The 15,231-nt window shown below is 42.8% G+C and overlaps 1 protein-coding gene across 4 annotated transcripts; it reads left to right on the top strand.

Annotated features, from left to right (window-relative positions):
• The first annotated feature begins 8,729 nt into the window (after positions 1-8,729).
• LOC115330380 (putative zinc finger protein 702) lies at positions 8,730-11,982 on the top strand. Of its 4 annotated transcripts, XM_042290089.1 has the most exons (3): positions 8,730-8,830; positions 9,329-9,514; positions 11,239-11,982. In XM_042290089.1, the coding sequence occupies exons 2-3, from the start codon at positions 9,436-9,438 to the stop codon at positions 11,778-11,780; spliced, it is 621 nt and encodes a 206-aa protein (XP_042146023.1). In that variant the 5' UTR covers positions 8,730-8,830; positions 9,329-9,435; the 3' UTR covers positions 11,781-11,982. The 4 variants fall into 4 exon arrangements, 3 of the variants coding, with proteins under 3 accessions (XP_042146023.1, XP_040061225.1, XP_040061226.1); XM_040205291.3 differs by lacking the exon at positions 8,730-8,830 and having other exon boundaries at positions 9,284-9,514; XR_006077707.1 differs by lacking the exons at positions 8,730-8,830; positions 9,329-9,514 and adding an exon at positions 10,477-10,700 and having other exon boundaries at positions 11,239-11,291.
• The last annotated feature ends 3,249 nt before the right edge of the window (positions 11,983-15,231 follow it).

The raw sequence follows: 15,231 nt of genomic DNA, 5'->3' as shown, positions 1-15,231 counted from the left end.
CTTTAGTCCTGGCTTTGCATTTGTTATCTACGCAAGGTAGATACGCTCGGGCCGTCACAATCCCGCATAAAACGACCGACGCATCCGAGTAGATCCAGCTCGACCGACTCAATGCTGTTGGCGGTGCGGCCGGTCGGCTCACCCCCCCCCCCCCCCCCCCCCCCCTGACCTCTTCACACATGTGCCACGGCCAAATTAAAGGAGATGATGTGGTGCGTTCTGCCAACTTCAGCAAAGTTCTCTGAAATCCCACGGAGCAAGTTCGGCAGGGTTGGAGACGCTGCATGGAGCGGGCACTGCCAGAGATGTTTGAGTGAAAGATGACCAACTCGAGCCAGATTTGCGAGCAGAATATGCGAGCTCCAAGTGGAGCGGTTTTGGAGCGCTCGAGATCTGCGATCGGAATTCACCATTAGACACGGGGGCGGGATTGTTTGCGAGGAGATGTGCTCCGATAAAAAACCGACACCATTTCTTTGGAACGCCGTAAAATGCTGCGCGTGCCTTTTACCATTGTAACGTATGTAGTAGTTTTCGATGATGCTCACTAAGATTCTATTAGTAACCATGCCTTTAAAATCAGTCATTAACAATTTAATTACTTGGAATTACCCAATTATGCTGGCAGTAGTTTTTCGTGATGGCACGTGCAAAGGGCCTAAGCTGGCGGGGTGATGGTAGCTACAAGCCCATTGGAACACTCGTACCTCGATTTTTCACCGCATACCCGCGCACCCACACACATCCACGTAGAGATCGTGGTCGGGCGATGAAGGGGAAGTGGTTAGCTTCAAGGTGCATGCCACGATGTAGGGTATTGGGCTTTCTGGCACCAGTGGGACCCAAGCAGTGGTGCAGCCATTACAGAAGATAGTAACAAAATAGTGTCACTCTTCAGATCGTCAAAAATTAACTGGTTAGTGAGATTCGTTACCCTCGTACGAACGTCAAGATATACCGTTACAGTTATTTTCAAAACCTAAGGAACTTTATTTTTGCGTTAATTTGAATTGCATTATTAATTGGCAGCGAAAGGGCGATGAGATGAACTTAGACAACAGTTCAGCTACTACAGAGCAGTGTTGCGGAATGGGCACCCCCATTCGATTCCAATTCCCTTCCGGGGAATTAGAGTCTTCGATAATTCAATTCCTTTCAACTCCTAGGAATGGGGACACTGGGCCCATTCCCACTCCTGGAATGGCTGAATCGTTCCATTCCATTCTTCTAATTCCTGAACGTAAAAATTGGCACTTGACAGCTGCATTGCTTTGCAGGGTTGGGCAGAAATAGTCAAAAATGTATTTGAAAATACAAATGTTGGGTTAGATGAAAATAGTAGCTAAAATACTGATACTCAAATATATCTGTACAAATGTATCGCGATACTTATCGGAAATACATTTTCAAAAAAGTCAAAAAGTCTTTGGAAAATCAAATACAGGAATACATTTTAAGGAGGGCAAAAATATAAATACTGATAATGCAATACATTTTTCAACATTTTTTGAGACGCCAACTGAGATGAGACTAAGTTTGAAGTGGAAGTTTTTTTTGTTTTTTTTTTTATCCCGAAATTACTTTCTCGCAGGCTTGGCGCTTCGCCTTAAAGGTAGTGGTTCCGGACGAAGAGAAGTCTTCAAAGGGTTAAAAAAACTTTTCATCAAGGATTGACCGCGGTTCCTTCCCTGGCATCCTGTCTGTCTAACCAGTGATGCGAAGTAAGGGCGCCCCTGTCAACACTGATCACATTACGTCACGGCGGAATGAACTAGTATTCTTGTATTTGTAGGTGTTACCTTGAACACGAAACTTTACCCACGCTGCTGTATGAAAGGACAATACATACTTTCGTTGTAGGTGACCTCGTTGAAGACCATGCAGGGAGTTGCATTTGGAATTTTCGAGAATAGGGTGGACAACCTTAAGCATCCTGGAGCACATGTCTTCTGTTACGGTTGAAAAATCGATACGGTGGCATCCCTGTTGTGACGGTCCTACCTGCCGACCTTCCCCCTCCAACGCATGAATGGCAGTCTTCAAGTTTCGGCTAGCATCATCCAAACAGAGAGAGACCTGTGGATCGCGACTTGAGATGGCCGGCACAGGTGTGAGCTCTTCGAGAAACAGCGCGCTCGAGACGAGTCGCAGGAGTACGAAGTCTGGGTCGGCACAGCGAGGCCACGTCTGGCCTCCTTCCTGGGTATCGGATCACCAGAGCAGCGGGTCAAGTTGACATCGACTGAGGATGACATACCCTTGAGCCGTGCAACAGGCACAGACGCATTCGGATTTGTGTTGAACTTCACGGGTGAAAGGCGCCACCGCCACCCCCCTTTTCTCCCCCCTTTGTCTGTGCTTTGACGCTTGTTTTTGTATTCCATATATATATATATATATATATATATATATATATATATATATATATTTTGCGTATAAGTCTGTTGGGGCTCCACACGGGTTTGCAGCTTCCCAATCATTTTATTTCTGAACAACTGACTCGCTGACTAACTCGGTAGAGCTAACCTAAAAAAATGAAATGAATAAAAAAGTATATTTAAAGAACCGGGGCCATTCCATTCCCATTCCATTCCGGGCAAAAGGCATCTAATTCCATTCCCATTTCATATCCCCTCAACGTTGCAGCTATTCCATTCCCATTCCATTCCGGGGTCGCGAAAATGTGGAATGATTCCGGAATCATTCCAACTCCGGAGTGGCAACTCCGCAACACTGCCACAGAGTAAGTCGACCAACCAGTGCACGCGCTGTTGGGCACGCGCAGAGTGGAGATCGCGAGCCTATTCGCCAATTCTTTGAATATGTTTGTTCTGAATGAGTGCTCTTAAAACGGTGTTGTTAAACGTGTGCAACGAAGCAGTTCTGACATGAAGATATTGATAAAAAGCGGAAAAGTATTTAAAAGGACAAAGTAACTAGGTATATGCGGTGGAGAAATGTTAGGGCCGAGTTTAGTGTAATGAACAGTAAAAAAGGCGACGCTCGTATGGGTGAAAAAAAAGTATATTTCTAATGATAAGTCAAATCCACGCTGTAGGCAAAGCAAAATAATAATCGAAACATTAGGCTAACGACTGTGACATAAAACGGCAATGATAGTATACGAAGGTCAAGGAGGGAGTATGTGTCGAGGTGAGCGGCCTAGTTTCCAGGAGTCCTCCCCCATCTTCAAATTCTCCGACACTTGCGGAAAGTGTTTCTTGGCAGCTCGCTCGGTGGTTCCCTTCCTTTGCCCGCCCAGGCTCGGTGGGGGGACGTAGTAGCCCCGGTACTTGACTGCCCTGCCCAAGCCCCGGGTTACTCCCAAAGCAGTGGGCCACAGACGGCCGTGTCTGTGGTGGCCAGTCATAAATATTATGAGGCACGCTTTTTTGTTACTCTGCCCAAAATCAAACTGAACACAAAAACATACAAAGAGACCTTAGAACCTAGCAGGGTTGTTTCACTGGAAACAGCGGGGAATGTTTTGGCTTTGGAAGGCCAACTGTTTTCAAGACCATAGGGTAGATCCGCAGGGCAATGGCCGTCCGGGAGAGGGAAATTTCTGCACTTGGTGTGCGACCCTGGGTTTGAGTCTGAGGAACAAAGGGCAGTGTGAGAAGACGCTGAGGCAAACCGACGCATCGTGTCGTCGAGCGGGGCGACGAGACCATTGTCGACGGCCCCATGCCAAGTACAGCTCGGAGTTCTATCGGGTGTGTGCATGCCACCTCGAGAAGTGGGTGCGAGGCAGACATGTATGTAAAGCATTAAAAGTAACGAGTTAGTTCTACCTAGTTACTATTTTTGGTAACGAGTAACGTATTTAGTTACTTTTCTTAGAAAAGGAACGAGTAACATACCTACTTCTGAGGACAGGTAACAAGTAACCGTATCTCGTTACTTTTGTGGAGTAACGTGTACAACACCGCTTAAACGGCCTTGTTTTTATTCTAACCTCAGTATGCGTCTATTGCGAGAACAGTAGGTGGGCAACCTGAAAAACAACTTCACCGTATGACGGTACAGCAACGTATATCGCTGGACACGTCAGTCGAACAGTTTGGCTGACGTGTCCAGCAATAAATAAACCTTGCTGTACTCAACTTTACAGCTGGGAATGTCCTTCACCCAGCGAACGCAATAAGGTTTGTTGGTTGAACCTTCTAGAACAGGAAACGCACCGAATGTAAACCCCGAGGTTGCGAACACGGGAAAGCACAGAACCCATTACCCGCTGTCCTGAAGGCGCAGTTCCCGAAGACCCACCACCAGCTCTTCTTGAAGCACAACGCTTCCGTTCCTTCGAACGTGTCAATAGAATGACTCTTCAGCGTCGCCGGAGATGTATTTTCAAGAAAGTGGAGAAACATAACTGATGAAAACTTTGAGAGGCAGCTACTGGTTACATGCAACGACTACTTAAAAAAAAAAAAAGAAGAATGAACAAAAAACATGAAACCAAAAAAAGTTGTGTATTTGACTGTCAAAGTAACGTGAAAAGTAACTCGTTACTTTTGAGGTAACTTACGCGCTCCTTTTTAGAGTCGGTAACGAGTAACGTATTTAGTCACTTTTTCAACGAGTAACGGTATTTAGTAGTGATGGGACGAATCCCTGGAGATACGGATTCGGACAGATTCGGAAATTTCCGAACTTCCCGCGACAAATAGTCGGAGGTTCGTTGCTGGTTGCAGACGGTAGCATGAACCTTGTCGTAAACCTCACGAATGCGGTTAGTTGTGTTTTTTTAGGTACTGTTACTGCATATAACCAGATTTCGTCTGGTTTATTTCAACGTGTGGTATATACTGTACCGTAATTCTAAACCCTGGCACGCCCCCAGGTCCAGCGGGTCCAGCCGATCTGATTGATCAGTGTGGTTGATGGAGGCCTAACCAATGCACGGTCTTGGTGTCTGTGCGGTTTCGCGGTGATCGTTAAAATGTAGTGAAATGCTGTGTATTATACGTAATGTGGCACAACGCACAATAAATATATATTCAGGCAAGAAAGTGATTCATCTCCTTCTCTTGAGCTGCGTATGTCTACTAGCTGTAAGGCGCGAGAGCAAGATGAACTTCGACCGTATACAGGCATTAGTGCGTTTCTCCGTTCTCGGCAGCAAGTCGGCCATGAAACGTTACGCGTTTCATTTGATGAAAAAGAAACAACACGGGTGTCCAACGCAACTTTACTGTTCGGAAACAAACAATGTAACTAAATCGGATATCAATAACTAGACAAGATACTCACTTGTGTGTATCTTTCCTGGTACGTAACAGCACGTATGTCATCAATCTCTTGCAGCGATGAAAACAAGCGCTTGTATTTCCATGTGCACTAAGCATGCCTATTTTGGTCGTAATCTGGAACCGAAACCAATTTTCCCGCGAAACAGTTCTCGACAAATATCTAAAATAATATAAACAAAGCGGAAACATTTTATTTATTACTACTATTATATTACAACATTATTTTGTGCACTCTGTAAAATATAGTGAATTTAATATGAAAAGTTGAAACACCAACGTGATCTGGCAACCATGGAAACGCTTCGAATCTTTCCCAACTTTTCCGAATCGCTTGAGATTCGGCTACTCTTCCGAATCTTTCCGAATCTTCAGATTCGGCTCCGAATCCCGATTTGGATAAAGATTCGTCCCATCACTAGTATTTAGTTATTTTTTTGGGGTAACGTGTACAGTAAAACCTCTTTATAACAAAATGGGTTATAACAAACTAATGGATGTAACAAAGCAATCATAATTCCTCTTGCTTTCTAATATTCGGAAGAAATGGACAGTGGCTATAACAAACTAATGGTTATAACGAAATAATTACGACCGCTCCTTCAACTTTGTTATTAACAAGGTTTTACTGTAGATGTCTGGTGCAAGGCCAGGGAGCCCCGCCCAAAATAGTGAGCCAGCCAACCACCGGAACTGCTCCACCTTGGACGGACCGCGCAAAGAGACGTCGTCTACCATCGACCCACCAGATGAGAATTTTGGCACTCGCCGTAACTTTTTGGAATTAGCATATTTTGAGTCGGTTAATCGTAGTAAATTTATCAGTTTGAAAAATGTGTCTGTGAACACAGATTTGTGACCCATGTTTTTGTAAGATTTATATTTAATATTACAAAAATGATTTGTGCAAGGTGTATGCAGTGTAACTTTCCGACTACCACTAAATTAAAATTTCTTTCTGCTTTTGTCTTAATTCTCCGTCTATGTCTTTTCATTGGTCAGACTTTCTACCAGTGCAGGGCGTTAAAGATAAGGATAAAGAGACGTGGGCGGAATCCGAGCAGCATATTATTAAACTATGCGTTGATTTGTTCCATATAAGTATTGAGCCGACGGAAATTGCGCAAGCACATCGCATGGGCTTTTCCAAACAAAAAAAGAAACCGTGCTGTCATTGTTAAATTTTGTTCTTTTGAAAAAAAAAAAAAAAGACGCCGTGATGTCATCCGCACATAAACTGAAGGGCTATGCATCTGGTGTAAGTGAAGACTTTGCGCCAGAAATTCGGCTTGCTCGTAGGAAACTGTTAGATTTTGGTAAAGCTCAGGAGGGCTCTTTTAAACTACGGTACGATAAGCTGTGTATTGGTGACCGTACATTTATTTATGATCGAGCTTCGCAAAAGGTAAAACAGAAGAGCTGGGACCAAGCACGTTCCTCTGCTGAGAGTACTGCAGAATGAAATAAGGCAGCAGCCACAAAAGTAAATAGCCGTGAAAAGCAAATTCAAATTTCGGTTGTGAACTGCCACAGCTTTAAAAGTAAAGACTGAATTATGTTGCCTTATTCAAGGAACTGACGTATTTTCATGATTTAAATAGCAACCCTGCTATTTAAATAGCCAACAGCAAAAAATAATTTCGGCGATTTGTGAAGAGAAATAAGAAGGCTGACACTACCATACCGGCACTCCTTTTCGAAGGCGCTGATGTCACTGACGACACTGCGAAAGTGAACTGTTAAATGAGTACTTTAAATTCATTTTCAACGTCAAGATTCCAGCTGGGGAGACGTTACGTTTGGTAAATCTAGGATATGATCCAATGTCGTCGCCTATAATTAAATACAAGAGAATCGAAAAGCCGCTGCTTAATTTTGACACGTCGAAAGCAACCGGGCCTGACGGCATTCCTGCTGTCGTGCTTGAAAGCTGCGGATATATCCTGTTGTGCTATCTACACATCATTTTTACAAAAAGCTCATCTGAACACAAGCTTCCAGAGGATTGGAAAACTATAAATGTGGTGCCCATCCACAAAAGCGGTAGCAAAAATGTTTCTAGTAATTATCGGCCTATCTCGTTGACATCGATGGTATGTAAAATTCTAGAGCATATTGTTTAAAGTAGCATAATTGCACATATAGAGAAGCAGGACTACTTTACAAAGGAGCAATATGGTTTCCGGTCCGGTGCATCATCTACAACATTGTTAGCTGAATTTGATCATGAAATCGCACTTGCAATTGAGTCCGGAAAAGAGGTAGACTGTATTTTTTTTTTATATGTCTAAGGCATCTGACTAAGTGGATCATTTTCTGTTACTGAGTAAGTTAGAGTGTTTTAATATCATTTTCAATGTTTTAGCCTGGATTGGTAACTACTTGAGTGATAGAAAACATTGTGTGCTTTTGAATGGTTGTTCATACAATAGCGTGACTGTGACATCTGGTGTTCCCCAGGGTTTGGTATTGAGACCTCTGCTCTTACTGACATATATTAATGATATCTGTTAGCTACTTCATCACGCTGTAAGCTTTTTTGCTTGTGATTGCTTCATATACAAAACCATTGAGGATGACGAAGATTATTTAAACTACAACTAGACTTGGACCGTGTGTCAAATTGGTTCAGCGATTGGCAAATGGAGCCGAATATAAGAAAAATGTAAAATAGCTAGATTTTTTAGAAAAAAGCAAGATAGAGAAAGTAGGGGCTATGCCATTGCCAATCAACAACTTGATAAAACAGATGCGATTCGTTATCTCGGTGTTAGGTTTTAAAGCGACTTACTATGGAATAGTCGTATTAATTTCATAATGAATTATAAAATTAGGTTTTTTAGGTCGTAATTTTCGTCACTGACCAAAAGAACTGAAGAAAACTATAATTTTCTTTTGTTTGTTAAGTTCTGGAATATGTTTGCAAAGTCTGGGAACCTTAAACTAAAAGACTATGGGATAAATTAGAACAAGTTAAAAAGTCAGTGCACCAGATTTGTCTTGAATAAATATACATTCAAAGCAAGCGTCACGGCTATGAAAGAACATATACACTGGCAACTGCTCCTATGCAGAGAGCAACTGCTCCCATGCAGACAGAAAATGCGATGTTATCCCGTTTGTTTCCTTCTTTTTTTCTAGTTTTTGCATCATAATTCATAATCATTTTCTCTGCAGTTTGATCAAGTAATGAATAGCCAACCATACCAATTCCCAGCACTGGTATCTTTCAGTTTTAGTTTTGCTCATCAAATTTGAGGACGTTTGAGCGCAGGTAAAAACTTTGTGTTGGCGACTGTTTATTAACCCTCATCCTTCTAAACTTTGCAGGCTGAAATATCCGGAAATCCTCTTAAAGCAAGTGTGAGCGATCCTTCGCTGCCTGGGAAAGAGTGCCAGCCACCAGCCAGACCAACCTATGGGAGAGCCAGACCTTTGGACTACATTTTCCCCCAAATAAATGGGACAAACCAGTCGGATCAAATAGGGAATGGCCACAGCTCAGCCAGCTACATGCAACATTTCCATTCCCATCCCTACCTTTGTTCGCCGACACACCATGTCCATTTTGTTCACGTGTAATTCTCAAAACCTATGGCGGTGATACATTGTAGGGTGTTTGCTTTTGTAGCATGACTGCCTTTTTCAGCACTAAAAAGCAGGAGCGCTGAGACTAAACCATGCTCCTTGATCATATCCAGATGTGTCTTTCATGATTTGTGTGGTTCTGTATCAAAGTAATCTTTTACCATATGTTTAAAGGTGAAGTAAAACCTTTGAAGCACGTATTAATAGAGAAGGATCGCTTTTATGTTTGATTCACATGCATTTTTTACAATTGAGTTTTTCGGGATGCTCACTATCCAGTTATGATGCGCGTGTTTTTTCGTGATATAATTATTTTACATTTGGGATTACACCACAATACGAATGTAAACTGAATTCCTCTACTTTATCTCCATGATGCATCCCCTGTTTGCTTGTTCCTTGAGTTCGTTCTGGTTTGGGCTTCTGTATTGGTGTGGTATAAATAAAAAGAAAGTAACTAAAGAAAACTTTATCTTCACTCCTTACAGAAATTTCCCAGGCAGCATTCGACTACGAATGGCACGGAACGAACTGCGAGGGCACGGGGGTGGCGCTCTCGTTCCAAGGAGCCGAATCGCAGTGGCAACCATCGAAGATGGACCAGGAGGGGAGGGCAGACAGCAGTGAGACTTCTGCCCCCAATCTTATGGTGCCCACAAAAATAACAGCACCAGGTATGAAAAGACGCAAATGGGACAATACTCATCCAGCTTCACTGCTTCTTAAAACACCCTTAGTATTTGTGAACGATCCCACACGGATAGAAAAACTTTTTGTATGCTAGGTTTTCCAGAAGGTGGAAAATCTGAGGAGCCTGATATGGTACACAAAGTTTCTCCCACATGGAAACGTCTTTCAGGTTTAGTTAGCGCCCTGCAACAAGCAGATGAGCATACCACATTGAAATAGTTCTTTTCCTTAGGAAGAGGGGGAAAGGGGGAATAAAGGAGTTACAGTCCGAAGTCCAAAAATGACAACTCGGATGAAAGCAAACAATCAAGCTGGGCTCTACTGAAAGAATGTTTAGTCTGAGCACTTGAAGTTTAGCTTCAGATTGGCACTTGAAGAAGTCCGAGCACTGTCACACACACTATAAATTATTTTTAACGGATGAAATAGCCCAAAATATTTCGCTGTTTCATGTGATTGAAGATTTTCTCACAACGTTATTTGTGCCGCCAAAGTTGAGCTTTACTGGCAAATGTCCATACCAATACAAATTTGAAACAGCGTTTTTCGCTGTTTCGAATAGCTTGTTAAATACTTGTCGTGTACCTTAGCCAATTTTGATATTTTCTAAGGTACAAAACAATTGTTCTACAAGCCTTTTGGATGCAATTTTGTGCAATCTAGTAATCTGTGGGTCTGTGGAAGACCCTTCCAGCGTAACTTAATACACAGTGCTCGGTACTTGCAGAGTTTTGCAGCCGCAGTGTTTTAGGCATTACCGATAAAAGTAACGATATACATTACTTGTTACTGTCAAAATGAAGGAATGCGTTACCGACCTATGTTAGTTAAAAATAAAAGGAACGCACTACTGTCACCGACAGAAAGTAAAGCACGTTACTTTCGCAGCATTTTTTATTTATAAAGCAGCGATAACAGTGTTTCTTTGTGTGTGTGTGTGTCTCTTTTTTTTGCGACAGCGTTTCTTGACACTGGGATAACTGGTGCGGGCGTTGGGATTTTTCTAAAGTGGAACATTTTGCGTAGGGAAAGGGCAGGAAAAATGTTTGAAAATATGTAGAATGAGTGTAATAATTAATGACTTGGATCACATGCTACATTTCAGCTTAACTCCACATGCAGCCGGCTCTCGGAGCTAATGGGACTAATCAAGCAGCGTCAAAAGCGCAAGTCACTGGGCCTTTTTTGTTTTTAAAATGAAGTATAAAAACGCGGAAAAAAATATGTACTTTTTTTCTGGTTTTCGGAAGCATACCAAGTAACATAATTACGTTACCCGTTACTCAAAATAAGGAGCCTAAGTACATTACCCGTTACTGTCTTGGAAAAGTAACAACTACGTCATTACGTTACTGAAAAAAGTAACGCCTTACCGGTATACGACGTTACTTGTAACATCTTACCACCAACGCTGTGCAGCAGCAACCACGGCGGCTTGAGTTTCCTTCTACACTTGTTCAGCAGAACGTGCAAGCCACCACAGCTGCCGCACCATGGGGCTGCCAGAGTCGAGTCTTTAACGATCGCCTGTAGATCTTTACAAGCATTGCGATTGAGCCTTAACATCTGAAACGAATGAATACCTACTTTAAACTGCAATGCGTATAATGTAGGTATACAGGGCCATGATCATCGAGGTACTCAAAATTCATGTTCAGAACTATAAAAAAAGCTCTGACCTTCCTTTTTTTGTCGTGTCATCCAACAGGTTGGATCGAAGCATACCATAACGATGAAGTGGATATCTTTGACCGTGACAGCCGCAGAGGTGACACCTCTCCCCAGACCAAGTGGTTGGACCCACTCAAGCCGCAAACGCACCGACAATCGGACAAGCACCAGTGCAGCTTCTGTCCTCACTCAAGCTATTCCGCAACGGCTGTAGCCATCCACGAGAAGACTCACACTGGCGAGAGGTCCTCAAGTTGCGGCGTCTGCAAGAAAACGTTCACGAATAAGAGTAACTTGGTAGCTCACGTTAGAATTCACACCGGAGAGAAGCCGTTCAAGTGCAACACGTGCAGCAGGGCTTTTACTCAGAAATGCAACTTGGTGGATCACGAAAAAATTCATACAGGTGAGAAGCCGTTCAAGTGCAACACGTGCAGCAGGGCGTTTATTCAGAAAAGCAAATTGGCGAATCATGAGAGGACTCACACCAGAGAGAAGCCGTACAGGTGTGAGACCTGCAGCAGAGCGTTTGCGTCTAATAGCTATTTACACAATCATCGGAAGATACATCGCAAGTGATTGAAACCATCACGTGTGTTATAGCTGTGGAGGGGTTTAAACGAAATACTCTAGCTCCTACGTGTGTTCACTTCGTTTTGCGATAGACCTGCAAAGGTTCTGCGCGTGAGCAGTGCAGGTTTTTGCTTGGCTCAAAATTTTTGAGCTTGTTATTTATTGTGTAATCACAAATAAAAATGTCAATTTTCCTTAGAAGAAGAGAGCAAGGTTCTTTTTTTGTGCAAAAAAGGAAAACTACTGGAAGCACTTTTTTTTTTATTAATTTAGAGTTCTTAATCACATGCTACACCTGCAGTCTCTGGGTTGTCTGTAGGTTCACTTATGTTGCTTACAGGTTGGCCTGCTAATAAACAAAAATATACGAAAAATTAAAATAACTTAGGTCTTTCAATAGCAACAGGCTTTAATTATGTAAAAGTTTAAAAGGTATAAGAAAGACAGAGTAATGCCAACACAATTCTAAGATATAAGAAAAATTATATAATGAAAACTAATTGACACACCAAGCTGGAAACAATGCTTTGCGCATAGTAGTACTGGAACGCAATATACAACACTCGAAGTATTAGGAATGCAATGTCTTGTTTCCTTATACTATTACTAAAATTTTCCGCGCTAAATTTAGCGGAAGAAATTCCTCGCTAAATTTAGCGGGAAAATGTTTTCGGCTAAATTTAGCGGAAAATTTTTCCCGTTAAATTTAGCGGGAAATTTTCCCCTAAATGGAAGGCAAGCAGGAGAAGAGGAGGGGAGGGTACTGATAAGGAGGAGGTGCATACCCTCCCCTTTGTACCTTCCCCCCGTTCTCCTCAAGAGCTGCGCTCTAATTCGGCGTTACAGGGGATTGTAAATGTCTCATTTTTTTCATTATCTTTTTATTGATTTGTATGCCTTTGTGGGCTTTACTGTAGAAAAGAGGAGTGTACAAAGAAACAAGATATGGAAATACAGGGTGAGCTCCCAAAACGGATTCTGAAGAGGTAGGAGACTGGTAAATAACTTAATCGTCCCCACTCAATGTACAGAAATAGTAATGAAGAACGAACCTCCTCTATGGTTAGCTTTTTTGGACATAAATGAAGTGTACGAAAATGTAAGCCAGGAAAAGTTCAGGGGTCAGCTGAGGGACTACAACTTAGATACAAATTTGGTTAGGTTTCTTCCTCAGGTGTACACAGACAATAAAGTAGTTACAACATTGGAAGCAGAAACTACACAACCCGCAGCAATGAAAACAGGGCTCAGGCAGGGCTGTCTACTGTCATCTCTTTTCTTCATGATACATCTCAATGAAATAGAAAATAAATTAACTTAGGTTCTGATGTGAGTTATATGGAAGTAGGGAGAAATGTAATAGAAGTAATGCCAGGACTGATGTATGCGGACGACACTCATGGCAGTTGTCCTGGAATGTTACAGGAACGAGCTGGAATATATGGAGAGGAAGGGGACACATGGGGCGTGAGTTTTAGCAATGACAAGTCTGCAGTAATGGTGTTTATTGACGAGAAGAGGGAACCCCTGAGAATACAAGACATTGTAATAAACCATGTAGAAAAATACAAATATCTGGGAGTTTCGCTCAGTGAGGGAAGGAAACATGAGGAGAGTATAATTAGAAAAGGAAAAGAAATTCATATGTTATGAAATAAAGACACTGTAGAACTAAATAGTGGTCAGGGGTATATGGAAAGGAGTGATGGTACCAGGACCGTATTTCGGCAATACGGTAGTGTGCATGAAAGCAAAGGTTCAATCAGGATTGGAGGTTTGACAAGCGTAGGCAGATTGGAACTGGGAGCACATGGAACGACACCAAATGAGGGGAAGTATACAGGGGGACATGTGTTGGTCGTCTTTTGAGAGTAGGGAGGATATTAGTAAGTTGAAATTTTAACAAAGGTGGACCGAAATGGGTGTGGGAATGGGTCATGAAAAGATTTTACACAAAATGGACAAACCGAACCCGGAAGCTTACGTTAAACTACCTACACACTTGTGATGGGGCTGAGCAGACTACCCCGGTAAAGAAGGGAGTGAAAGAGGCAGAAAGGAAAATGTGGGAGGTAAGAATACACGAAAAAATCAGTCACAAAAACAGGACAGAAGAAAGGAAAATGTGTTTGACAATTCAACGGGAATTTCTTTACGGTTCGAGGCCTGAACGTGAGTGTTGAGGACGAAGACGTTTAGGGATAAATTTCAGGAGAAAGACACTTTATGGCCCGCCTACCACAATGAGGACGAGACGCTAGAGCACTTGGTTTTGGAGTGCACGGGGCTTCGCCCTGCCCTTCCTGAAGGAATAACGGATTTGACCTAGCTCTGGGTTTTGCTGCGAAAATGAAATGACGGAAGAGAAGAGGGGGGGGGGGGAGTTAGAGCCACAAAGAGGTGATTTGAAGATTGGTGGAAACTATAAAAAAAAAAACTTGAATGATACACAACGAAATAGCACAGCTGGGAACAGGCGGAAAAGAGGAAAATTGGGACTCCCTCTCGCGTGGCTCCGGCCCAAAGTCTCAACCCTGTCTCCCAGCTGGTCACGATGCTAGGGCAACGCCGACGAGGTTTGACCAGAGGAAAATTGCCGACTTCCTCCCCGGGGTGCAGGTGTTAATTTCTTGCGGATCCCCCAATGGTCATCCTGGGGCGCTATGTTGCACGTTATGGACTCCCAGGAGACTAGGCAGAAGGAAGTGACGTCAACAATGCAGCAAATGCAGATTGTATGTTGATTTCATTTTCTTCTGTCAACATCCAATCTGCATTTGCTCTAGTCGTTGACGTCACTTCCTTCTCCCAAGTCTCCTGGGAGTCCAAAACGTGCAACATAGCCCCCCTGGTGATATCCAACACTGCATGGTGATAGTGAGGGTGATCACTCTTTCATATCTTTAGACTTAGGCTAGGTGGCGCTAGCTACTGCCCGTTACATCCATCCATCCAGAAATTGTCTGGCAGCTGACCAGTCAGAAAATTTCTATAAAGCTCTGTTTTCTATCTGTTTAATTTTTCTGTTACTTAACATATATTTTCAGTTTCTCACTAACATATATTTATGTAAATTCACAAGTTCTGTTAAACCAATCGCAGTTAAAATTCGGTACAAAAAATATGCAAAATAACAATTTCCGTTATATCAAGTTCAGGAAAATGTGAGGGAAGATAATTTCTGCAATATTACACGTTTCGTTGAAGCAATTGAGTATATGCGAAATGTAGAGTGCCATTTAGTAGCGCGACGAGTGCTACGTCCGCCATCTTGGTAGCGGCGAGAAAATAAAACCAGTGACCCGACCGGCAAAGTCCCGACGTAAACAAGCGAACGCGCTTCGTGCGAGAGATGCGATGCCAACAAGGAAGATAGAAGAGTAGGAGAGGGCATGACGCAGCCTCCACAAGCCATGCTCCCTTGACGCCTCGCCTCTTTCTCATTTTTCCCCTTTCC

The sequence above is a fragment of the Ixodes scapularis genome, unplaced genomic scaffold (assembly GCF_016920785.2).
Source record: "Ixodes scapularis isolate PalLabHiFi unplaced genomic scaffold, ASM1692078v2 PGA_scaffold18__7_contigs__length_3171195, whole genome shotgun sequence".
In the NCBI taxonomy this organism is placed as follows: Eukaryota; Metazoa; Arthropoda; class Arachnida; order Ixodida; family Ixodidae; genus Ixodes; species Ixodes scapularis.
The sequence above is the reverse complement of the archived record's forward strand: the minus strand, read 5'-3'. Positions and strand labels throughout refer to the sequence as shown.